This window comes from Myotis nattereri, assembly GCF_964212035.1.
Source record: "Myotis nattereri genome assembly, chromosome: 5".
In the NCBI taxonomy this organism is placed as follows: Eukaryota; Metazoa; Chordata; class Mammalia; order Chiroptera; family Vespertilionidae; genus Myotis; species Myotis nattereri.
In genome coordinates this window covers 90,447,759-90,471,379 of record NC_138080.1, presented here as the reverse complement: position 1 = coordinate 90,471,379, position 23,621 = coordinate 90,447,759, and the positions used below count along the sequence as shown (strand labels likewise).

The window sequence follows — 23,621 nt, the reverse complement described above, 5'->3', positions numbered from 1 at the left end:
AAGGGTCCCATGTAAGGAAGGGAACCAGACAAATCTCTCGGATGCTACCAGTTAGCTGTGAAATATTTAAACAGAGCTGTTGGCCACATGAGATGGTGGCACCGGGAGGGGTATGGTTCCAGTAAAATGCTATAATTTTGAGGGAGGAGAACATTTTGGCCCGCTGGTCCCGGTCCATTACTGAAGCAGGAATGATGATGACAGGGTGTAACACCAGAGAAACCCCCAGGGTCTTCTTTGTTGGCAGTGTTCTAGTGAGAATGACATGTGTGACCTTAGGCAAATCACACCCTCTCCCGGCCCAGGGCCCAGCGTCCTGCCCAGTGAAATTAGACTGGGGGTTGTACAACCTCTGCCTCTCCCCACTTTTCCACAAAGAATTTCTGCTACTCTCTCCCTGGAGCCTCACAGGAGCTAAGATACAGACGAGAGTGAGTGATTACTTCTTTTTTCCTCAACTATTTTCGCAGAAAGGGGAGCTTCCCAAAGGACACCTTAGGGCAGCCTGCAGCCCTGCCCGGGGTGACTGCGGAGGTGGGGAGTGTGTGGGCGTTCTCTCAGAATGCCGGAAATGGCCCACCGGTTAGAAGGCTTGGGGAGTTGGGCTCTGGTCCCTACTCTTTCACTCTCTAGGTTTCTGAACTTAGGTAGGTTCCTTTAATTTAGAGCCTGCTTTAATTATTTAATTTATAGGGTTAATTGAGAAAATACAGTATAGGTATAGAGTATCTATCCCTTAGTGAAGTGCTTAATAAATAACAGTTATTGAAATGATCAGCCACTATTGCCATTATTATTTATTGTTAGGTAAGGGTGGATGACGACTCCCATCCCCAACCCCTCCCCTCTTCTCCTCCTCCTCCCAGTTGGCTTCTCCTCCACTGCTTCTTGGGCCAGGAGCACGCTCTGGGGGAGGGGGGTGGAGCCTCACTCCAGCTTGGCCAGAGCCTGCTAAGAAGGGACCAGCCACTGAGTCTGGCTTTGCACCTGACCAGACACCTCCCTGCTTGCCTCCTTCTAACGCAGCCCTCCTCACCACCCAGGGCCCTCTCTTTTTGAAGCAGTCATGCCTGGAACAAAGAGTGCCAGGGGTCCCCAGGGAGCTGTTGACCTCAAACTGGACCTCAGGTCACCTCTCAAAAGTGCCAAGAACAAGGACTCCGGTTTCTTGGATGGGCGCCCATCGGAGTTGCCGGTCTTGGAGAAGACCAACGGCATAACGTGAGTGCTCTCTCCTCCCATCCCATGTTCGCCCTCCTGCCTGGAAGCTGGCGTTGGCAAAGACCCTGGGGTCAGGGTGGGCGGGTGGGCTGTCTGACCAGGTTGCAAAAGGGGCAGTTGTAGGCTGCATTGGGCTGAGAGCTTAACAGGGGCAGGAGTGGAGACTGTCACAAAGCCCTTACAGTATGGCGAACTAGCCTCCAACACATGCAGGTGGGGAAACTGAGGCTCAGTTATCCCAGGCCATCCACTGGATCGTTGGCAGGGTGGGGGCTGGAATCCGGTGCTGGCCTTCAAGTCAGTTTTGCTCCTGGCCCCTTTTGACCATGTTGGGGAGCGGGACAGAATCCCCCACTTCTTGGAGGAGAAGATGACACCTGCCTGCAGCGATGACATCCAAAGCCCAGTTTGTGGAAGAGTCCTGTTTCTCCCACTTCCCTGCGGTGTGATTTGGGAGGGGGTGGGGGAGAGGATCACTCATGAGGCTTTCAAACCTTGACAAGGAGGGGCCTACTGAAGGTTTCGGCTGGAAAGCCAAGCTATGGGGCTCCAGCTCCCTAGGCCTGCACCACTCAAGCAGAGCAGCTAGTTCACTTAGAAGAAATGGGTGAGGGGGGAGGGGGGAAGGGCACAGTGGTGGACAGCTCTGCTGCTTTAAGAAGGTTTTGACACCATTGGTGTAGTAGAAACAACACCTGCTCCTTGACTTCTCTAAGCCTCGGTTTCCCCGTATGCAAAACAAAGAAATCGGTGGCAGTGTGAATGTAAGGAGGCTGCCTTGGAAATTCAATCTGAAGGGGTGATGGTGAGGGGGCAGGTTGCAAAAGGAAGGAGAAGTTACTATAAGGAGCAGACAAAGCCCCTTTCCACTGCCCTCTCTGCAGGGCAATGGAGGGATGAGGGATGGACACAATAACCTTGACATCTGTCTTAAAGAAAGAGCCTGAGGGTTCTGTTGCCCCCGGGCTAGTTCTGAAGGTTGCTGAGAATGCCTGACACTGAGCATGAGCTCTCTAGACTTGGGGGGGAGGGGCGGCGGGGGCAATCCATGCTGAGTGAGGGCATTTCTCAATCAGAGGTCCTGAGGGAACCAACTAGCTCTTGTGTCCTGAATTGAGTGGTTTGGTGGCAATTTCAGCACTTAAGGATCAAATAAATAACCATGTGAAAACTAGAGGACCCCTCTGGCTTGGAGGGAAGTGGTAAAATAAGTCTGGTGAGCATGGTACCCGTGGGGTCAGCTGACTTGACTTCCAATTCCCACTCAGCTGCTTACCAGCTCGAGCAAGTAACAGAGCTCCGTGGCCCAGTTTCTCCTCTGTGAGGTGACAGCTTGCTCCTCCCGGGAAGGCTGTGCAGGTGAATGGCACATAAAGCCCCCAAGTCCAGTGTCCAGAAGTGTTGGCTGCTGTGAATAGGGTGCTGGACCAAGGTGACCAAAGGAGTTAGGGCTAAAACCTAGGTTTCCTGCCTTCCAACCCACTGCTTTGCACAAGTCACCACACTGTGTTTTTAAACTGGCTGAATTGCCCAAAGTTAGATCTTGATTTCCTAAGTCCTCTGGTGAGAAATTTCCAAAGTGACCCCTTGACTTTTTTCTAGTTGCAAAACAGGACCTCATTGGAGGGTCACAGGGCACTGTGCTCTGTCAGCGATGCTGACACCCAGAGGGAGAGAGAAAGCCATGCAGAGACTCTGACTCTCTTTCTCCTCCAGTTGTTCTCTTCAACCCTTAACAAATTGATGGGCAGATCTTTAGAAAGCTAGAGAAGTTGGAGATTAACATCAAGTGTGGGTGTTTGGAGCAGTTATTCCAAAATATCCTTCCTCCAAACATTTACAGTGTCGGCAATGTGGACACATCTTCGTCCAAGATGACACAGCTAGTTAAGTAGTAGCCTTGGGTTTTAATCCCTGGTTTGTCCAACCTCAGAGGCCAAGCTCCTTCCAGAATATCTCTGCTACTCATTTTATAAGTCTCCTCTCTGGAAAGCTCTCCTGGGGGAGGGGGGGGGGGGCGCGGAGGTTCTAAGATTTCTAAGTTGTGGGTGTAAATTCAATACTCACCTTGGTTTAAACCTGGTCCAGGTGCAAAGAGGTACCAAAGTAGGTTGCTGTGTAATTCATCAACAGAAAGGGTACTTCCCTGGAACTTTTATCTCTAGAGGTGTAGATTTTGTCCTCTGGTCTTCAAGAAAGAGTCTTGAAGGGCTCGATCCCCAGTGGAGGGTGTGCAGGAGGCAGCCGATCAGTGATTCTCTCTCATCATTGATGTTTATCTTTCTCCCTCTCTGAAATGAATAGAAAGAAAGAAAAGAATGAAAGAAAGAAAGGGAGGGAGGGAGGGAGGGAGAGAGAGAGAGAGAGAGAGAGAGAGAGAGAGAGAGAGAGAGAGAGAAAGAAAGAAAGAAAAAGAGAAAGAAAGAAAGAAAGAAAGAAAGAAAGAAAGAAAGAAAGAAAGAAAGAAAGAGAAAAAGAAAGGGTCTGAGTGTTGGTGTTTGGGTTTGTGTTTGTGTTGGGATGGGAGGAGTCATGCCATTCCTCAGCTTGATGTCCTGGCCTGAGGGGAAATACCCTTCTGGAGCTCAATCCCCAGATGACCCTGTCCTAACAGACTGCATCTGGGGACCCACGTCATCTGACCTATTTATTCAGAAGTCACAATGATTTCTTTGCTGCCTGCCCCTTTCTCCTTTCTCCGCATTCAATCCTGTCTCTGCTACTAGTTTTATGACCTTGGGCTGTTTGCTTCCCACTCTGAACCTCAGTGTCCGTGGCTGTGAAGTGGGGGTGTCCCTTGACTCACCTGTCTGGGCCTGTTTCCAGGAAGCAGTCCAGAAGAAGTGGGGTGAAGAACAGGGACTCGGAAGCAGTCCTGAGTTCAAATCCTGGCTCCCCAGTATATCCTCGGACACGTCATTAAAAAGAAACCTCTATCATCAGTTTCCTCATCTGCTTCCTCACCTTGACAAGAGGATTAAATAGGAAAATACATGTAAAACACCCAGCATAATGTCTGTTATATAGTAAGTGTTATAATGGCATAGATTGAATATCAGCTGCTAAAACCAGGACTGTTCTGGACAAACCAGAATGGCTGGTCACTCTCCAGGAGACTCAGAGGTGCCAGGCAAGGCCATGGGGACTGAGAGAAGGCCAGGAGCTCACCTGCCCACCTTAACTCAGTGTTGGTATGCTGCAGGGCAGTGACTGTTGGATCTCCTCACCTCCACACACCCAGACCATCATGTTTTTTTCACTCTCCTTTAGAGCATTCCAGGCCTTGATTCACATGGTGAAATGCAACATGGGCACTGGGATCCTGGGACTACCCCTGGCTGTGAAAAACGCAGGCCTCCTGGTAAGGAGGGCGGCCGTAGGTGGGGCCAATATGACTGGGTTATAGCAGGGAGGTGGGGGGAGAGGCTCTAAGGCAGCGATTCTCAACCTGTGGGTCGCGGCCCCTTGGGCGGTCGAACGGCCCTTTCACAGGGGTCGCCAAAGACCATCCTGCATATCAGATATTTACATGACGATTCATAACAATAGCAACATTACAGTTATGAAGTAGCAACGAAAATAATTTTATGGTTGGGTCACAACATGAGGAACTGTATTTAAAGGGCCAGAAGGTTGAGAACCACTGCAAGGGTTTATAACGGTTTGCAATGAGCAGTCTTTCTGGGAGGCCGCTTGGTCCAGACTTGGAGTCTAGACATCTAGTCTGGGTATGAGTTCTGGCTCTGCCACCGACTTCGAGGGCCTTTGTCCACTCTCTGGGCCTCAGTTTCCTCCCTTGTAGAGCGCAGGGATTGGACTACGCCTCTGCAGTTGTGCTTTACAGAGCACTCATTCTCGGGGACGCCTCGGAGGCCACTAAAGGTCAGAACCCTGGGTCCCCTATTCCCCATTGTCATTGCTTTCTGTACTTCCTTGGAGTACTCCATGAGATTATCTTTGAAAGAATAGCTGTTGCTGCTAAAATAGGCTTGCAAACCAGCATGGCTACGAAGTTCGTTGAGTCCCGAATATCGGCACTACCAAATGCCTCCCCGCAGCGTTGTTCACAATTCATTCTCCTCTCTCTTCCCCTGTCCCTTCGCTCCCCCTTTCTGCAGACAGGCCCGCTGAGTTTGCTGGCCATGGGCCTCATCACCTGGCACTGTATGCACATCCTGGTCAGGTGTGCCCAGCGCTTCTGCCACAGGTGAGGAAAGCAGCGCCCTCGTGTCAATGGTTCTCAGGGACATCCTCCACATAATAAGAGTTGATTGCTTCCAACAAGGCCAAGAAAAAGAAAAGCATTGAGGGCAGGGAGGTAAGGTGAGGCTCTGCCATGTGACTCACTGGGTGCTGTCAATCAGGCCATTGTGTCTTCTTGACTCACCTGTAAATTGAGTCTAAACAATCCATGCCTAACTCTGCCTCAGAGAACTGTCATGAGGATCCAATGGGATCATGGATATAAAAACCTCTGTACCCATACAACGTGTGTATTGTATAGTAACTACTGCCCTTGACACGTAAGGAAAACAAGCCACCAAGGAAGTACCACCAGGTGGCAAAGTCTGAACTGCCCCAGTGTCCTTTCCACTCCAGCTGGTCCTGCCTTGCAGTGTGTCTCCTGACTTTTCAGTGTATGATCTCAGGTTAAATTGCTTCTCAGTAACTGTGTATGCACTTTCTCCTGCAGGCTTAACAAACCCTTTATGGATTATGGGGATACAGTGATGCACGGACTAGAGGCCAGCCCCAATACCTGGCTCCGGGACCATGCTCACTGGGGAAGGTAACTTGTCCTTGCTTTGCTAGAAGTGTGGCCATCGGCCATGCCTTCTTCCCTGGAAAGCTGGCTCTTACAACACAGAATGTTGGACTCTCCACGTGGAAGGGATTCATTGGCAACCTTCCTGATCCAACCCCCTCTTTGTATACCTCCATTGTCAGGGTGTTCACCCTTTGCTATACAGCTTTAATAGTATCCACTTTTTTATTGATTTTTTTTTAGAGAGAAAAAGGGAGAGAGAAAGAGAAACATGAATTTGCTGTTATAATTATTTATGCTTTCATTGGTTGCTTCTTGTATGTGCCCTGACCAGAGATCGAACTCACAACCTTAGTGTATTGGAACGATGCTCTAACCAATTGAGCGGCCTGGCCAGGGCTTCAGTTTTTTTATTAAATCACATTTATCCAGTTGCTACTATGTACCAGGCCCTGGAAATACTGTGAGGAGCAAGATACATAAGGCTTTGCCTCACAGAACTCATAGTCCAGTGGGGAAGAAGACAGGTGTTAAACAGTTTAGGACACAGTTACTTAATAACCACTGGGGTAAATACAATGAAGGAAAGAAGTAGCTAAGAGATGTGTGTGGGCTTGGGTGGAATTCCTGGGCCAAAACAGTGGTGATGAGTTCTGAAGGAAGTTCTTAAGAGTGGGGAATTACCTGTGGGAAAATGAGCAGGAGCCTAGAGGGCCTTCCAGGAAGAAGGAAAAGCAACATCTGAAGGTCCTGAAGCAGGAAGTGGCAGTTTCAAGGTATAGAAAGACCGGCTAACTTGAGGGCTGAGAGTCAGGGAAATGAAGCTAAAGAAGGATCCAGGGACTGATCTAGCTGTACATTTTAGACACTCTTAAAGGTTTTGTTCTTTTCTTTTTTTAAGCAACCAGGACCCCATGGTTTTAAGAAAGGGAAGTAATTTAAGATTTTGATCAAGGAAGTAATTATATTTGCATTGTTTAAAGGTCTGTCTGGCTTCAGCAAGGAGAATAGATTGCAAAGGAGCAAGAAGAGATTAGTCAAAGCCATGAGGACACGATGGTCAAAGTCCAGGCAGCTGGTAGTGATGGCTGGGGCCAAGCTGACAGCAGTGGGAATGGAGAAAAGTGAATTTGGTCACGATTTGGGTCCTGGGGTTGTGAAAAAAGGAGAAAGTCCAAGTTGACTTAGATTTCTGATGACTTCTGTTTTGGACAGGTTGTGTCTGAGGTGCCTGGGAGATATTCAAGTGGGAATATCAAGTGGGTAGTTGTATGTATAGGTTTGTACCTATCTTCATGCAGGAGATGCAGAAGTGATCTGCATCAGAAGCCAGGGAGCAGAAGAGGTCTCTTAGAAAGTTTATAGTGAGAAGAAAAGAGAGAGAAAGACCAATAGGTGAATGACCCTTCAGTGAGCCGAAGTCTTCCTCCTGCAGGGACCACCTTTTAGCTGTCAGGGATAACAGAGAACAAGGCAACACCCTCTGTCCTCTGGTACTCAGGACTAAACTCACCCTTTTGTCTTTGATTTCAGGCCTGTACCCACACTATAGGTCTACTTTTTTTCTGAGCACCATCTCAATTGTCAAAGTCTAGCTCCCTTGAATTGTGATACCTCAAACCCCAAACTGCAGTACCTGAGGTGTGCCCTGCTCATTTAATGTGGTCTAAAAGCATCACAGGTCTGGCATCTCCCTTGGCCCAAAGCCCATTCATGTATTGAACTAATAAATTCCGCTGTGAGCAGACTAGGAAGGCTGTGGGATGATAACCAGAATTTTCCCAGTTGTGTCACCAAGAGGAGGTTTTTGCCTGTCACAACCCCTCAAATCCTTCTGCTCACTGGGCATATAAAGTAGCTTTTCCTGCTCTCTTTTCGAAATCTTGCTTCACAAATCATCTCTCATGTAACTTGAGAACTTTTTTGAACTACAGGCTCCTCCTCTCAACACTTGAATGTGTTCCTGTATCTCCATCTCAAAAATAATAAAAAAAGTTAATAGAGTTTCCTGAACCTTACACCATCCTCTAGCCACCATCCTATCTCATATTCAGCATCTGGTTGTTTGACAGATATCTGTTGAACGCCTACAATGTGCCAGGAAGTGCTTCAGGCAGTAGATCGGAAACAATGAGCAAAATGGAGCTCACAGTCTAGCTTCCATAAAGGACAGCCTGCCCCCGGACCTCACTTCTGAACACCCCATTCATGCCTCTTTCGTGGGCCACCTGGCCTTTTTTGTCCTTAAATGTCTACAGCAGTTCTTCCCACTAAAATCCTGAAAGACCTCCTTGTTGCACCTTCTTCACCCTAGAGGACCTCTCAGCAGCACTGGGTCCAGTTGGCTATTCTCTTCTTCAAACATTCTCTCTCCTCTCTTGGCGTCTATTAAACTATTTTCGTCCTCGTTTCCTGCCCACCTCTCTGGCCATTCCTTTGCATTTCTTGTGGAATTTTTTGCTTCTATCCTTCCTTTTAATGCTGGTGTTCTCTAAGGGTTGAATGCTGCCTTCTCATTTTCTCACTTTGCACACTCTTGGTTGCTAATCTGTCTTCTCAAGGCTTTATCTATTATTGACAAATCAATAGTTCCAGACCTTAATACACAGTTGTCTCCTGTAGGAACCTCAAGCTCAGCAATTCAAATACTGAATGTGTCATTTCTTCCCTTTCCCCCTAAAAAACTCCTCTTCCTTCTGAGCATCCCACTTCATTTTGTTGCCCGAGCTAAAAACCCATCATCACCTTCGGCCGTTTCCTTTCCCCAACTGGGTTCTGTAAGTTCTAGCTTCCTAGTATCTCTTAAAATGTTTCAGTGTTCTCATCCTAACGGTCACATCTTTGTCCAGGCTGCTGCCATCTTTCACCTCCATTATTGTAAGAATCTCCTGCCCAAACTTCCCATCCTTAGCTTTGCTCCCTCAATGTGCTCTCCACATGGCAGCTAGAGAAATGTCTAATCCTTCTGCTGAAATGCTTTCCTCACTTCTTTCTCTCCATCTCCACGTCCCCACCCCACCCCCACCCCCGCCCCCCCACCTTCTTTCTTCTTTTATCGCTTCCCTTTCACAAGAAACTCTCACTTGGGTATTGGTGTTTCTAAGAAGGCTATCTGCTCTGTAATTTGGGTAAAATGCCCTTTTGACCATGGCCCTTAGAGCCATATTATTTTTGGTCCATCTTGCCCACTAGTCTATAAACCACTAGAGGAAGGGACCGTGTGTTATTTTTCTGTGTATTTTCAATGCCCACATAGAAAAAAATTTAAATATTAATAATAGCTAATAAAAACATTGTGCCTACTGCCCTACATTAATTAGTATCAGTTACAAGACATGCCTCAGAGCCAGGTGGGGAGAGGTTCCTGACTGTGAAGAATTTTACCACTTGCTGAGCTGAGAATGTGAGGGTGGTTGAGAGACATATTTATAAAAGAACTATTGTTACCTCACGTCTTACTGCTGCCCCATTGTTGATTGTGGTGGCATGACCAAGGGTGCTGGTACAAGGCCACCAACCCCTGGGGCAAGAAATGGATATGACAAGCCAACTCTTTTAACAAGTGTTCTTTCTCTCTCTCTCCTCTCTTCCAGGCATATGGTGAGCTTCTTCCTTATAGTCACCCAGATGGGCTTCTGCTGTGTGTACATTGTGTTTCTGGCCGATAATTTAAAGCAGGTAGAGTCTTCTAGAGAAGGTGGGAGGGTAAAAGACTTGGAAAAGGAGGATCCTCTACTAGTTGTTCAACAAATGGCTGCTTCTTTTGGGGGTCCTAGTGTCCTCATTAATATAAAAAGAAAGTTAAACTAGATGCTATCAAAAAATCCAGACTTCACCCAGTTCACTCATCTGCAGATTTCTGGAAGTGGTTACTTTCCCCACAGCACTCTTGGACTTTTCCTCAAGGTTGGTCTCTAAAATTAGACTGGAAGCCCAGCCGGGTGTAGCTCAGTGGTAGGGTGTAGCTCAGCTGACCTAGGAACCAAGAGGTCACCGGTTTGATTCCCCGTCAGGGTATATGCCCAGGTTGCGGGCTCGATCCCCAGTGGGGGGCTTACAGGAGGCAGCCAATCAATGATTCTCTCTCATCATTGATGTTTCCATCTCTCTCTCCCTCTCCCTTCCTCTCTGAAATCAATAAAAAATATATTTAAGAAATAAAATTAGACTGGAAGAAATCTTGCTTTAGAGCTTAATCATCCTTAACCTTCTCCTAAAATTGATATGGGTCTTTTCCAGTAATACCTGATTTTCTTTGGGCCATCTTTATCTACTGTTAGTTGTTCAATCTTTGTAGTTCTTGTCCCCAGTAAGTTCTTTTAATCTAACCCAGAAATTTATCTTGTAGGAATTTGATCAAAATAATATGAGCAATAACAGAGGCCATCCATAGTCAGTCATTCTTTAGGGGTCTTTTTCTGTTTATGGTAATATCAGAAGTAGAAAAATGTAAAAAATTTAGAAAGGAAAAATATAGTAAGCATTCAAAGTTAGTTTCTATTATGTGTCAGGTACAGTGCTGAACATTTTATATGCTTTCATTTAATTCTCTCTGAATAGGTATTGATGAGAAAACTGGTACTATACACTCTATTAATGTATATAAGGTCACAGAGACACAGTTAAAAAGGCAGGCCTTTTGCCCTGGCTGGTGTGGCTCAGCTGGTTGGAGTGTCGTCCTATACACTAGAAGGTGGTGGGTTTGATTCCCAGTCAGGGCACATACCCAAGTTGTAGGTTCAATCCCTAGTCATGGGGCATGTAGGAGGCAACTGATCGATGATTCTCACATCTGTATCTCTCTCTCTCTCTCTCTCTCTCTCTCTCTCTCTCTCTCTCTTTCTCTCTCAAATCAATAAAAGAAATTGCAGGCCTTTTGATATCAGAGCTCAAGTTCTTAAACACTATGTTATATTGCTTCTGAAAACAAAGCAAAATTAGTCTAGTGCAACTACTCACAATTATTGTTTTAATTTATTGTTAACTGGTTAGCAATTTGCAATTTCCTTACAGTTTTAAATGTAATTTTTAATAGGTTACTAGTATTTCACACAGATTGACCATGACTTAGTCTTCTATTGTTAGGTATTTTGTTTCCCTTTATTTATACTCTATTATATTCCATACAATTCCATATTTATTTCCTTAGTATATATTTCTTAAAGGATAAAAGAGTTTGTTTTGAAGGCTTTCAAAACACATTGCCAGATTGCTGCTTGGAAATCAATCTGATATCAGCAGAACTTTATTTATCATCTGTCTAGAGACAAGGCAAGCATTGTCTTGAGTTTGCAGGCTCGGTGTAATGTGTTCTAAAGCATATAAAAAGTTAAATATCAATATGATATTTTGGTGCCAGGTCAGGACACTACTAACAGCAGCCTGAGGTTGGGATACTTAATTGTGAACTACAGGGTAGAAATGTGTGGGTGAGGGGAAGCTCGTTGGAGCAAGGGAAGGCTCCCTTGGGAGGTGCATCTGAGCAGGGTGTTGAAGAGCACTGGTGGCAGCCAAGGTGGGAGAAAGGAGGAGTGAACACCTGGGGACAGGAACGCAGGGGACTTGCTCAGGAGAGGCAATACAATGGTTGTAGAAGAGCCTTCAAGGCTGAATGGAGCCCATTTATGGAGAGCCTTGAATGCCTGGCCCATGTTCCAAGTATTCTTCCTACTGTAGTGAAGAATCAGAAAAAAAACACCAAGACAATGATTTATTTCAGTATTCATGATATGCTGTTAAATGAAAAAGACATTTCAAAATAAGAGTGTATGCTATGATCGCAGTCTTGTAAAATAAAAAGGATTCATATTATACATGTCATTGTTGTACTGTATGGAAAATGTGTAGATGCGTATATTCCAAGGCATTACTGCGGCTACCCACAGGTACTGAGGTGATCACTGCTTTACATTTTCTTCTTGCCAAACTCTGGTTTCTAATTGTTTTGCAGTGGATTGTGTGGCTTGCACAGTAAGACATTATCAGTGAAGTAATGCTAATTCTAAATGAGGATGGTACCATCCCTCCCCTGCCCCTGACTTTGCCAGTGGGTGTTTATACTGTGTGTAGGAAGGTATTTTTTGTTTGTCTCAATAATCAGGGGATGCTAATCGATTTCATTGGGTGGGATCCAGGGATGCTAAATGTCCTGCAATGAATGGTCCAATCCTCACAAGAAGAGTTCTCTCACTCAAAATGCCAGTATTAGTCTATTTAAGAAACAGTTAAGCGATGATATTTTTGTTTCTTTGTTTGTTTTAAGCAAAAGAAACATGCTGGGGAACTCAAGTAAGCAAAAAAATAAGTGTAGTAGAAGAATATTGGCAAACTTCCAAAATGAGAAAGACAGCGAAAAAAATAAAATAAATGGGTCTCAGAAAAGAACAGGAACCAGGGCAGTTAGGGAGATATACATAGAACTGACGTGGTCTCCTCAGGGATTTCTTGTCAGAATTAATTTTTACCCGTTCTTTTTCTGTCCCCGTGTCATTTTGTCATTTTGCTAGTTGTTTAGATTCAGGTTGCAGGGAGAGATGGTGAATGCCCTCACTTGAGTCAAAGGCCTGTCCTTTAGTTCTGCCCTATGATTGTGACCTACAGTCCTCCCAGGTTGTGTCTGGGTGAGAGAGAGTGCACAAAAAAAGTAAATCAAAATCAGGAGGAATGGATGCTGAGTTTCCAAGAGCTGATAAACAGCCAATATAAATACAGTTATTTTGTATTAATTTTACTTTTTCTTCTTCTTTTTTGTTTGTTTATTAGTCCTCACCTGAGGATATTTTTCCACTGATTTTTTAGAGAGAGTGAAAGGGAAGGAGGGGGAGAGAGAAACATCGATGTGAGAGACACACATATATTGGTTGCCTCCCACACGAGCCCTGACAAGGGCTGAGGATTGCGCCTGCAACTGCGGTACATGGCCTTGACTGGAATTGAACCCGGGACCCCTCCGTCTGAGGGCTGATGCTCTATCCAGTGAACCACATCGGCTAGGGCTAGTAATTTTATTTTTATTAAAGTTATTTGTGCTGCCTCTTTTGCAGAAGTATGGTGCAGAAGATTTACAATAAGAAGTTCCTAAGTTCACCCTAATTCAAGTGAGACATTCCAGCCCTGTGGGAGGGAGTTTGACTGTGGACCAGCTATTGACTCTTCCACTTGCTTTTCCCATTTTTTCCTCAGGTGGTAGAAGCTGTTAATAGCACCTCCAGCAATTGCCATTATAATGAGACGGTGATTCTCACACCCACCATAGACTCTCGACTCTACATGCTCGCCTTCCTGCCCATCCTGATGCTGCTGGTCCTCTTTAGGAACCTCAGGGTCCTGTCCATCTTCTCCATGTTGGCCAACATCAGCATGCTGGTCAGCTTGATCATCACCGCCCAGTACATTGCCAAGGTTAGTGCACAGCACACATCTGACTCCTGCCGGGGGCAGAGCCTTTAATCAATAATAGACTGATACCTGACACCAACACTGTGAGGGTAGGTAAGTGTTTACCTCATTATTCAGCCTGGTACCCGCCTCAGTGTAACATGTCTTCCACAAAGATGTCTTTGTGAAATCTCATTTTTCTGGATATCTCCTCTTGCATGTTGCTTCTCCAATCATTGTTTTATGTCAAATTCGGGCTTTAAAAAATGCTTTGCCAGGAAAGCATCTTAATTGGTGAATGATAGATTATTCCTGTAATGGCTGGAGTAGCAGCAAAAGGCAGAAAGAAAGCAGCATCTTCCTATCTGATTGCATCTGTTTGGTCTTACATACTCTAGACTACAATTCCAGGCACTCAAAATCACCCCCTCAGGCACTCAAGAGAAAAAACCCCTCATTTTATCACAGAGATACAGAGTCTTGAAAGGCCAAAAGCCAATCTATCACAATGTAAATTATAACATCTTTGAAGTTGACTTACACATACTGATTTTCCCTCAATTTCCTACTTTTCTATCCTTTCTAATTTTTATTGTACAATGGACAAGACTGCCCAGAAATTTAAATCCCAGAAGCCCCTTGTCATACCTAATACCTTTCAGATGTTTTTCTCTTTCAGAAGTCGCAAGGAATTTAGTAATGATAACAAATTAGGCAAATATTTTGGGGTAACTATAAGTGAGTTTTATATTCCTTAAGGCAATATTGATAAATTCCACAAAACTGAATTTTCTAATGAGATAGTTACCTTTGGTTCTTGTTTGGACAATCCCAAAGGTTGCTCAATGAGAGGAATGGTTCTGTAATGATTTTCACATTCTAGGTCACAAGGTACATAACATATTTATTTCATACATTTTCCTCCTCTTCTATTTGTGTTATATGTATTATTGATTTCAGAGAGGAAGGGAGAGGGAGAGAGAGAAACATCAATGAGAGAGAATCATTGATTGGCTGCCTCCTGCATGCCCCCTACCGGGGACCGAGCCCACAAGCTGGACATGTGTGCCCTTGATTGGAATCGAACCCAGGACCCTTCAGTCCGTAAGCTGACACTCTAAGCTGACACTCTATCCACTGAGCCAAACCAGCTAGGGCCTCCTCTTCAATTTGTAGCTCATTGAAAAAGAAGAGATTTTCATATTTAGCTAATTCCTTTGGGCTCCCTGGACTACCGCTGTAACTTAGACAGTAATTGCCAGTACCCATAACCACTGTACAAAGTGTTCTTGGGCACGTTAGGCTGGCACTAACCTAGGTGTGCAAGACTTTCTTTTGTTGGATTCTGATAAACCAAACTCCCTTGTGAAATACCGACTCTTCAATACTTTGACAATGCCTTGATATTTCCGCCCCCCCCCCCCCCCGGCTCTTTGTTCTTGTGCAGTGTTAAAATCAACTTGGATTGTTGCCTACTTCCTTTTGAAGTTTTCTAAATTACTCGACATTTAATTTTTTTAAAAATTCAGGTCTACTTTCAGAATGCCCTCTTAAAGGAGCCCAAACATGCTTTGAGGGTTAATGTCTTACCTCATATCTCTTTCCTATAGGACATTCCAGACCCCAGCCAGTTGCCACTGGTAACAAGTTGGAAGACCTACTCTCTCTTCTTCGGAACAGCCATTTTCTCATTTGAAAGCATTGGCTTTGTAAGGTTTGAATCAGGGTGGAATTTCCCTGGTGCTGTGGGTGACCTCCTGAGCGGGCGCTGGGTGCTCTGGGTTTTTGGGTTTCTGTGCACACGGGAGAAAGTAACCTCTGGCTTCAATAGGGTCAGTTGTCACCAGCAGGAGAAAAGCAGGTTACAACAGAGAGGCAGTCAGGAGAGAGATCCATTCTTGTCCCAGTACACCTATGAAACATGTATCTTCATGTCAACATGTGTTTCCTAACCTTTTAAAATCAAGGCAGATGGAGGTGTACCATTTAAATGACAGGATCTGATGAAACGTAAAGGAGTTTTAAACAAGAAAGTACTGTATCCTTACGATGGATTATTACATAGTCTCTACTTTCACACTTGAGGAAGGACAGTGCTGTGTATATAACTTTTTAATTTATATACAATGCAATTCAATTTTGGGGAGTTGGAGGGGGGTTGTACATTTCTGTAAGTTTTGAGAAATGCATGGAATCATAGATATACCACAATTGGGATACAGAACAATTCCTTCACCACAAAAAACTCCCCCACCTCCATTAATCCCTAACAACCACCGCCTGTTCACTGTCTCTACTGCCTTATCTTTCCCAGAATATGCAGGGGATCATACAGTATGGAACCCTTTGAGACTGGCTTCTTTCACTTAGCTGCATTTAGGATCAACCATAGTGTTGCATGTGTCAGTAGCTGGTTGCTTTCTATCTCTTGAGCATCCACTGTAGCAGCGACACTACAATTTACCAATTCACCTGTAAAAGGATATTAGGGTTGTGTCTAGGTATTGACAATGATGAGTAATGCTGCTATAAGCATTGCGTCCAGGTTTTGTGGGAACATGTTTTTATTTCTCTCTCTCTAGGAGTAGGCTTGCTAGTTCACAGACAGAATATACTTCAGCCTTGTTTCTGCGGGCCGTGGTTCCTTGGTTCTGGCCTAAGGAAAAGATTATTTTTAGCCGGGAGAACTTATGCAGCTAAAATGCATTACAGAGTGGGAAAGCTCAGGGTGGATTGTCTGCTCTCCACATAACCCCCAGGATGTTTTCCTGAATACCTGCTGCAACTGCGAACCTGCCCCTCACCCAGAAGGAAGTGGAAAGGCACAGCAGTGACCCCTGCATAGCACTCCCTTTACAGTTCCCATATGCATGGGGCAGGGAGGAGATGCATGTAGGACAAAAAGTCATTAACGATACCAGGGCCTAGATGCTACGTTCCCACTGAGACCACACATCCCCAGTGCTGTAGGAGTATAGGCAGAATTGAGTAGAAGCAAGCACTTGGACTTCGGAGGACAACCCCAGTCTGCACCTTGGCTCTGCCACTTGCAAGCTGTGTAACTTGGGACACGTTACTTCATCTTCAGAGCCTTGTTCTCCTCCTCTGTAAAATTAGCCCTATACAAGTACAAGCTTCATAGAGTTGTGGTCTTCACAGCGTTGGTTCAAAAGACAGAAGTGACCTTTGGGTGCCCAGCAGGCTCAAGAGGCAGACTGGTCTCCAGATGGATGCTCTCAGAGCCAGGGATGCATCCGGGGTGCAAGGATCCTAAGAACATGGTCTGGGGAGAAATGTGCTACTGGGGAACCAGGAAGCTCTGGTCCCAGCTGTGCCACCAACCCACCGTGTAACCTGCGTCTCAGCCTCCCCATCTGTACAGGGAGGGATGAGTGCACTGGAATCGGAAGTCTCAGATTCAGATTCCTTTGGAAGGCGGTGTGGGTGAGGAGGCAGGCATATGTCAGTGTGAGTGAAAGAGGGGGGCCTGGTGAATGGGGAAAGAATGTTGTGCCTAAAGACATTCATAGTCATTCAATTTTCTTAAAGGCTATGCTGGCCAAAGAAAATGCATCTGCCCAGATCGGGCTGCCCCAAGGAGCTGAGCTCCTTGGTCCTGGACAACCCGAGGGGACCTCCCAGCTCTGAATGGTCCCGGGTTCATCTTGTGACTTCTTTAATTGTGGTAAAACACACCTAGCACAACTTATCATCTTCACCATTTCAAGCACACAATTTAGTGACATGATAGACATTCACATGATTGTGCAACCATCACAACCATCCATGTCCAGAATTCTTTTCTCTCAAGAAACTGAAACTCTGTACCCATTAAACAATAACTCCTCAATTCCCCTCATCCTCCAGTCCCTGGAAACCATCATTCTACTTCTGATTCCATGAATTTGACTAGTCCAGGTACCTCGTATAAATGGAATCATGCAGTATCTGTCCTTTTGTGTTTGGCTTAGTTTATTTAGCATAATGTCCTCAAGGTTCATCTATGTTGTGGCACATTCCAGAATCTTCTTCCTTTTTAAGGATGCATAATATTCTATGGTGTATGTATACCACATTTGTTTATCCATTCATCCATCCATGGACACTTTTCTAAAAAGTTTCCACCTTTTACTGTTGTGAATCATGCTGAACAATGGGTGTGCAGATATCCGTTCAGGTTCCTGCTTCCAGCTCCTTTGGGTATATACCCAGAAGTGGGATGCCTTTCTTCTTTGTGTCATGGCCCTCTTTCTCCTGCTGTCTTCTCACACTGTGTTATTTCCGTAGGTTCTGCCCCTGGAAAACAAGATGAAGGATTCCCGCCGCTTCCCAGCTATCCTGTCTTTGGGAATGGCCATCATCACTGCCCTGTACATTGGCTTCGGGGTTCTGGGCTACCTGCAGTTTCAAAACAACATCAAGGCCAGCATAACCCTTAACCTGCCCAACTGCTGGTAACTTTATGGGCCTTCTGGTGGGGGGCGGGGGGGACTCAGGGCCAGGTGGGAACGTATAGGTCACTTCCTCCTCCCTCCCGCAGATGGCAAACCGTGGCCTGGAGGGCCTCCCCAGGGAGAAGCAGAGCTGTTGCTGGAGCTCTGGGCTCTGGGTTCTCTGTTCAGGGAGCTCCTCCTTTAACTACAGCCTCTCATGTTGAGGGAGGCCTTGTTAGCTCAGAATGGAGGAGGACATATTTAGGGAGAAAGGAAAGAAGTGAGAATCCTTGGTCACCTAAGGAGAGAAGAGAAGGTCTAGGGGAGGGCAAGAGGCAGAGAGAGGAGTCGGTGGGTGGCAGTACTTTTCATTATATTTGAAACCCTATCCTGTTTGGCTTAGTAGATAGAGCATTGGCCCACAGATGGAAGGGCCCTGGGTTCGATTCCGGTCAAGGGCACGTGCCTCAATTGCAGGCTCGATCCCCAGGAGGCAACCAATTGATATGTCTCTCTCACGTCGATGTTTCTCTATCTCTCTCCCTCCCTTCCACCCTCTCTAAAAATTAATGAAAAAAATATCCTCAGGTGAGGATTTAAAAAAATTTTAGCAATTATATTTGTGAAGGTTGTATTACCAAGTCTTGCTTGCTACGGCCTGTGGTGCACATCCCCATGTCAGAGTAGCTAAGATGAAAAGTAGTCAAACAAAAACCAATTTGGGAGGACCCACTGTAAAAATGTTTTCTTCAAATGCACTCAGTTCAGGCAACAGTTAGCTGAGCCAGACTTCAACAGAGCCACATTTAAATGGACACACGAAGCCATATTGCATTGTGAGCATTTTCTCCAGGATGCCTTCCTTTTTAAGGGGCACTTGGAGGCTTAGTTGGCCTTAAGTGGGGTACCTTTCCCAAGTTGATAGATGTCATTCATCAAGCATTTACTGCCGGCCAGTTATATGCAGATGCCAGTCTAGGCACATGGGGGCGTGGATTATGCTGATGTGAGTAGACTATGAATTTCAGCTTCACTATCTTCCTTGACTCATAATCCAGTGGGAGTGGGGAAAGGATAGATATTATAATAAGCAATTTTAACATAGAATAGAAAAGAAGCCCTCTAGAGGAGCAAAGAGGCCTTGTGACTCTCAAGGAAAAAAACTACATTGAAATGGGACAACAGAGAATCATGTTGTCTAACAAGGCAACTCTGTCCAGACAAGAACAACTCTGGCACTCCTGGGTCCAGGTCCCAGTAACACTGCCTCCTGGTTTGTGATCATGGATGATTTACTTAACCGCTCTGACCTTTGGTTTCCTCATCTATAAAGCAGAATTGTCCTGGGATTGAATTGGGCATGTTAAAAGCATCTGGCATGTAATACCCGCTCAAAAGACGGGAATTTCAGGAAACCAGTGGGGTTTGGGACAGATGGAAATGGAGAAAGTGGTATTCTAGGCATCAGGACTACTGTGAGCAAGAAATGCAGAAATGTGGAAGTTAGCTTTCTAAAGAATGGCCTAAACACAGACTCAGACATACATGTACACACACACAGGTTTATTAAACATGGGAGATCCATCTACCACATTCGTGGATTAAAGGAAAAATATCATAACTCCATAGGTCAGAAAAGGCTTTAATAAAACTCAACGTCCTCCATCACACACTCTCTGCTTTTAGTCTGATGCCTGCAAGTAATCCTACCCCTCCTTTTACTCACCACCCACCACCCCCAGCCTATTTGTAGACTGCCTCTTCCCCCAAGGATTTGGGATTCTGCAGTTTTCACAACCTACTAGAAGCATTTGTTGAGGAACTGTGCCAAGAGCTTTGGGGGGAATCCAGAGAATTCCTAAGGATTGTCAGAGATCACAGGACCAGAGTCTTTCAGACCCAGGGTTTTTGGCCTTTGCCACTTATCACTTGTCTCTCCCTGGACAAAGTATCCAGACTGAGCCTCTCTTTCCTAAAATCTAAAATTGAGCATCAAGTGATAGTAATTTTTATATACTAATATATATATATATATATATATATATATATATACCCATGTTATATATATCCATGCTCAGGTGTTATATATACCCGTGCTCAGCTGTTATATACACCCATGCTTAGGTGTTATATATACCCATGCTCAGGTGTTATATACTATTATACCCAGGCTAAAGATTCTTTTTATTTAGAGATGACCCTCTCAACTGTTGCTTTTCAAATTCATGATGGATCAGTCTATTTTCACTGCGTGCTCTGCTGACTCCCTTTTGGCTTTTAGAAGTTCCCTCCCCATCACTTTTAGACAAGAAAACTGCAGCCAGAGGGACTGTCCTAAGGTCAGAGGTTAATAGTCTGAAGAGGCCGGGTGTCAGAGCCCAGTGGTCATAGAAAACATCACCATTTTGTCCTGCAGGCTGTACCAGTCGGTCAAGCTCCTCTACATCGCCGGCATCCTGTTCTCCTACGCCCTGCAGTTCTATGTCCCTGCAGAAATCATCATCCCCTCCGCCATCTCCCGGGTGTCCAAGCGCTGGGCACTGCTTCTGGACTTGTCCATCCGCTTCACCATGGTCTGCCTGACATGTGAGTAGAAGGCAGAGAACAATGTTGCTCTTTTCCTGAGGGCTGTCAGAAATCAGCCAGATGATAAAGGATAGTCGTAATAATCGGCACTGATTGAGCACTAAATTGAGCACTAATTTCAAGGACCGGAAAAGGCTTGGCAAGTAGTAATTCATGTAAGCCTCAGGGATAAGCTAATTCTTACATCTACCTAATAAGACAGATTTGATGCTGGGCAGCCTGGGGACGTGGCACAGCTTATCAAACAACAATCATAATAAGAACTGATATTTATTAAGCATCTACTGTGTGCCAGGCACTGTGCTAAGCTCTTTTTTAGTCCATATTTTATAGACTTTTATTCAGTCCTACAGGAACTCTTATGAGGTAGGATTATGAGAAACCCTGCTTTTTCAAATGAGAACACCAACGCAGGGAGCGATAAGTATTTGGCCAAGATGTGCCAGAGGTGGGATTTGAACCCAAGTCATCCAAGTCCCCGAGCCAGACCCTCCGCCTCTAGGATGGAGGTTGGAAACGACAGTCGGTGAGTCTCCAGAGATGTGTTGTTTGACCCTCACAATGTATAAATGTATAAATCCGGGCAAACATTCAAAATGTGGCAGATTTCACTTACAAATCCAAATTTCTAATAGTTTTGGGGGGGAATGATTTACCAACTCTAGGGTCACGTTCCCCACTGGCAGTAGTCAACTGGACTTGCTCCCTGGCTGGTCCCTGCTCATTTGTTGGCTTCACTGGCCCCACTCAGCCCCTCACAGCCCTCCCCCTGCTCCAGGCCCCGGGATCCCCTTACCGCATTTCTATGAGTATCTTAGCAGGAACAAAGGATTTGATAGAGATTCCTGCCTTGGGTGTGATAGAGCCAAGCTGCCTCTAAGGCTCCTTTAATTGTGATTCTAAGAATCTCCTTCTTACTTCTTGCTGTACTAGACCAGCCCATTAATTTCTCTGGACACTGATTTTCTTCCTTTGACGTGATCTGTTCCCAATTTACCCTAGGAGGCAGGGACACTACCATTCAGAATCACAGAGACTCCAAAGGGCTGAAGGAATTTGTCCCAAATATAAAAATAACAACTGCTACTAGGGATCGAGCCCACAATCCCAGGCACGTGCCCTGACCGGGAATCGAACTGGGAAACTTTTGGTGCACGGGATGATGCCCAACCAACTGAGCCACACCGGCCAGGGCTACTTGTTTAAAACTTTAACACCATTTGCAATATGAACCATAATACCTAAAAGGGTAGATATCATGTATCCCCACTTTGTAGATGAGGAAACAAGCAGAGAAAGGGGCAGGGGCTTACCCAAAGGAGAAGCCAGAATCCTGCCTTCCAGGCCTGTTTTCATTGTTATCCCACACTCTTCCTCCACAAGAAGCCTGGGGGAGGCTTCTGGTCAGTTTTAGTGAAAATTTTGCATCAAGTAAAATAAAAAATGTAAAAGCACAGGCCTGTAAAACATCCTATGAGGAAAAAATAGAATGTCAAAATCTGTAGCTTTTAGTGTTTGTTTGGCAGATGTTTTCTGACATGTATGTAGAAGACACTTTTAGAGAGAGCCTGTGATCTTATTCCAAGACTCCTCTCTCCTAGAAATAATTTTGCATCCTCATGTCTGCAAGAGGTGCTCCTAGTCGTGTTAATTATTAAAATGTTAGTGCTAGGAAGTAAGGCTGCTGTTGTTGTTTTTTATTTTTTCAGTTTTTGTCTGTTTTGTGCATTGATACATCCTAAATAGTTTGGGACAGTTTCCAGCACTGTTACCTAGTGCTACTTATGAAGAGCTTAATCGTTGAATATGCATGGATTCAAAATGTACCTTAGTGGCATAAAAATTATTTTAAGATAAAAACATTTGAACCAATAGAAGCTACAGGGGGAGAAAACAATTATAACTAAACTTCCTTTGCCAAATTAAGCAGGACCTCCTGAAAAGCAAAGCTGCCATACATTCCCTCTCAGGAAGGTTTTCAGCCAGAAAGAAGACTGGGTAATTACTTAAAATGAGCTTTATCTGAGACTTCACACCTCCCTTGCACCCTTATAAAATGGGAATATGAACCCCTATCTTTGGCTGTTCCAGAAGCCAATTCACCTGAAGGCTCCCTAGCCCCGAATAAACTTTGTCTTTCCTCCTATTTAATGTGTCTATCGTCCGTTAAATTTGCAGGCCCTCGTCATGGAACTGAAGTGGGTAGTTTTTCCTCACAAAAATATGAATCTATAAATTAGAAAAATTATTGGAAGGAAACACACCGAATTTTTAATGTGTAACATCTAGTGAATACGATTGGGGGTATTGTAGGACTTTCAATTTTTTCTGTATGAAACTGGATGTATGAAAAACAACTGGCTTATGTTTTAAGAAAAGGATTTTTAAAACGAACTTTTGCAGCTTGGTTAAACCTGGGATGATCTATCTATCCCGTATCATCTCCCATAGGCATCTTGGCCATCCTCATCCCCCGCCTGGACCTGGTCCTCTCCCTAGTGGGCTCCGTGAGCAGCAGCGCCCTGGCCCTCATCTTCCCGCCCCTCCTGGAGGTCACCACCTACTACTCAGAGGGCCTGAGCCCCCTCACCATCGCCAAGGACGCCCTGATCAGCATCCTGGGCTTCGTGGGCTTTGTGGTGGGGACCTACCAGGCCCTGGATGAGCTCATCCAGCCAGGACACCCTGTCACCTTTTCCAACTCCACCGTTTTTATTCAGTGAGAACGGCACAGCTCCTTACCCACCAGCATCTGACTGTTAATGCTATGGACCTCTTTTATATATGCATTATCTTTATTTTGCAAGACTCACCAGCGACAGGGCCTAGGTGGTAAGCAAAACAAATTTTTTGTTTATTCCTTTTCTTTCCATCTCTAGCTTTCCACTACACGGAGAGCTCTCCCAGGGAAGGCTCTCCATTCCACCCAACGTTTTGGCCATTCACATGGTGATTCTCACACCTTGAATGGAGCTATGCAAGAAGAAGCCACTGGGGGCACCCAAGTGGCAGCAACTGGCAGGAGGAGGTGTGGCCAGCTAAGGCTGACCCTGATTTGACAGAGAAAGGGTTCCAGCAACGTGTGCCCAGCTCCAGCATCAAGATGAGTTGGGCCAAGTGGCCCATTGTGAGCTGAAACTCTCAAACAGAGAAAAGCCATCATATTCATATTTGTCAAGGGCAATAAACTTCCTAAACCACTGGATAAAGTTTTGGCCCAGTTCAAAGATCCCAACAAT

At 45.3% G+C, this 23,621-nt stretch overlaps 1 protein-coding gene across 1 annotated transcript; it reads left to right on the top strand.

The window, feature by feature from the left end:
* Positions 1 to 1,066: 1,066 nt before the first annotated feature.
* Positions 1,067 to 23,105, top strand: SLC36A2 (solute carrier family 36 member 2; the record flags this gene model as incomplete). Its single annotated transcript, XM_081091851.1, has 10 exons — positions 1,067 to 1,221; positions 4,492 to 4,582; positions 5,340 to 5,428; positions 5,915 to 6,010; positions 9,580 to 9,664; positions 13,169 to 13,387; positions 14,974 to 15,072; positions 17,651 to 17,817; positions 20,213 to 20,382; positions 22,834 to 23,105. The coding sequence occupies 10 exons, from the start codon at positions 1,067 to 1,069 to the stop codon at positions 23,103 to 23,105; spliced, it is 1,443 nt and encodes a 480-aa protein (XP_080947977.1).
* Positions 23,106 to 23,621: the final 516 nt, after the last annotated feature.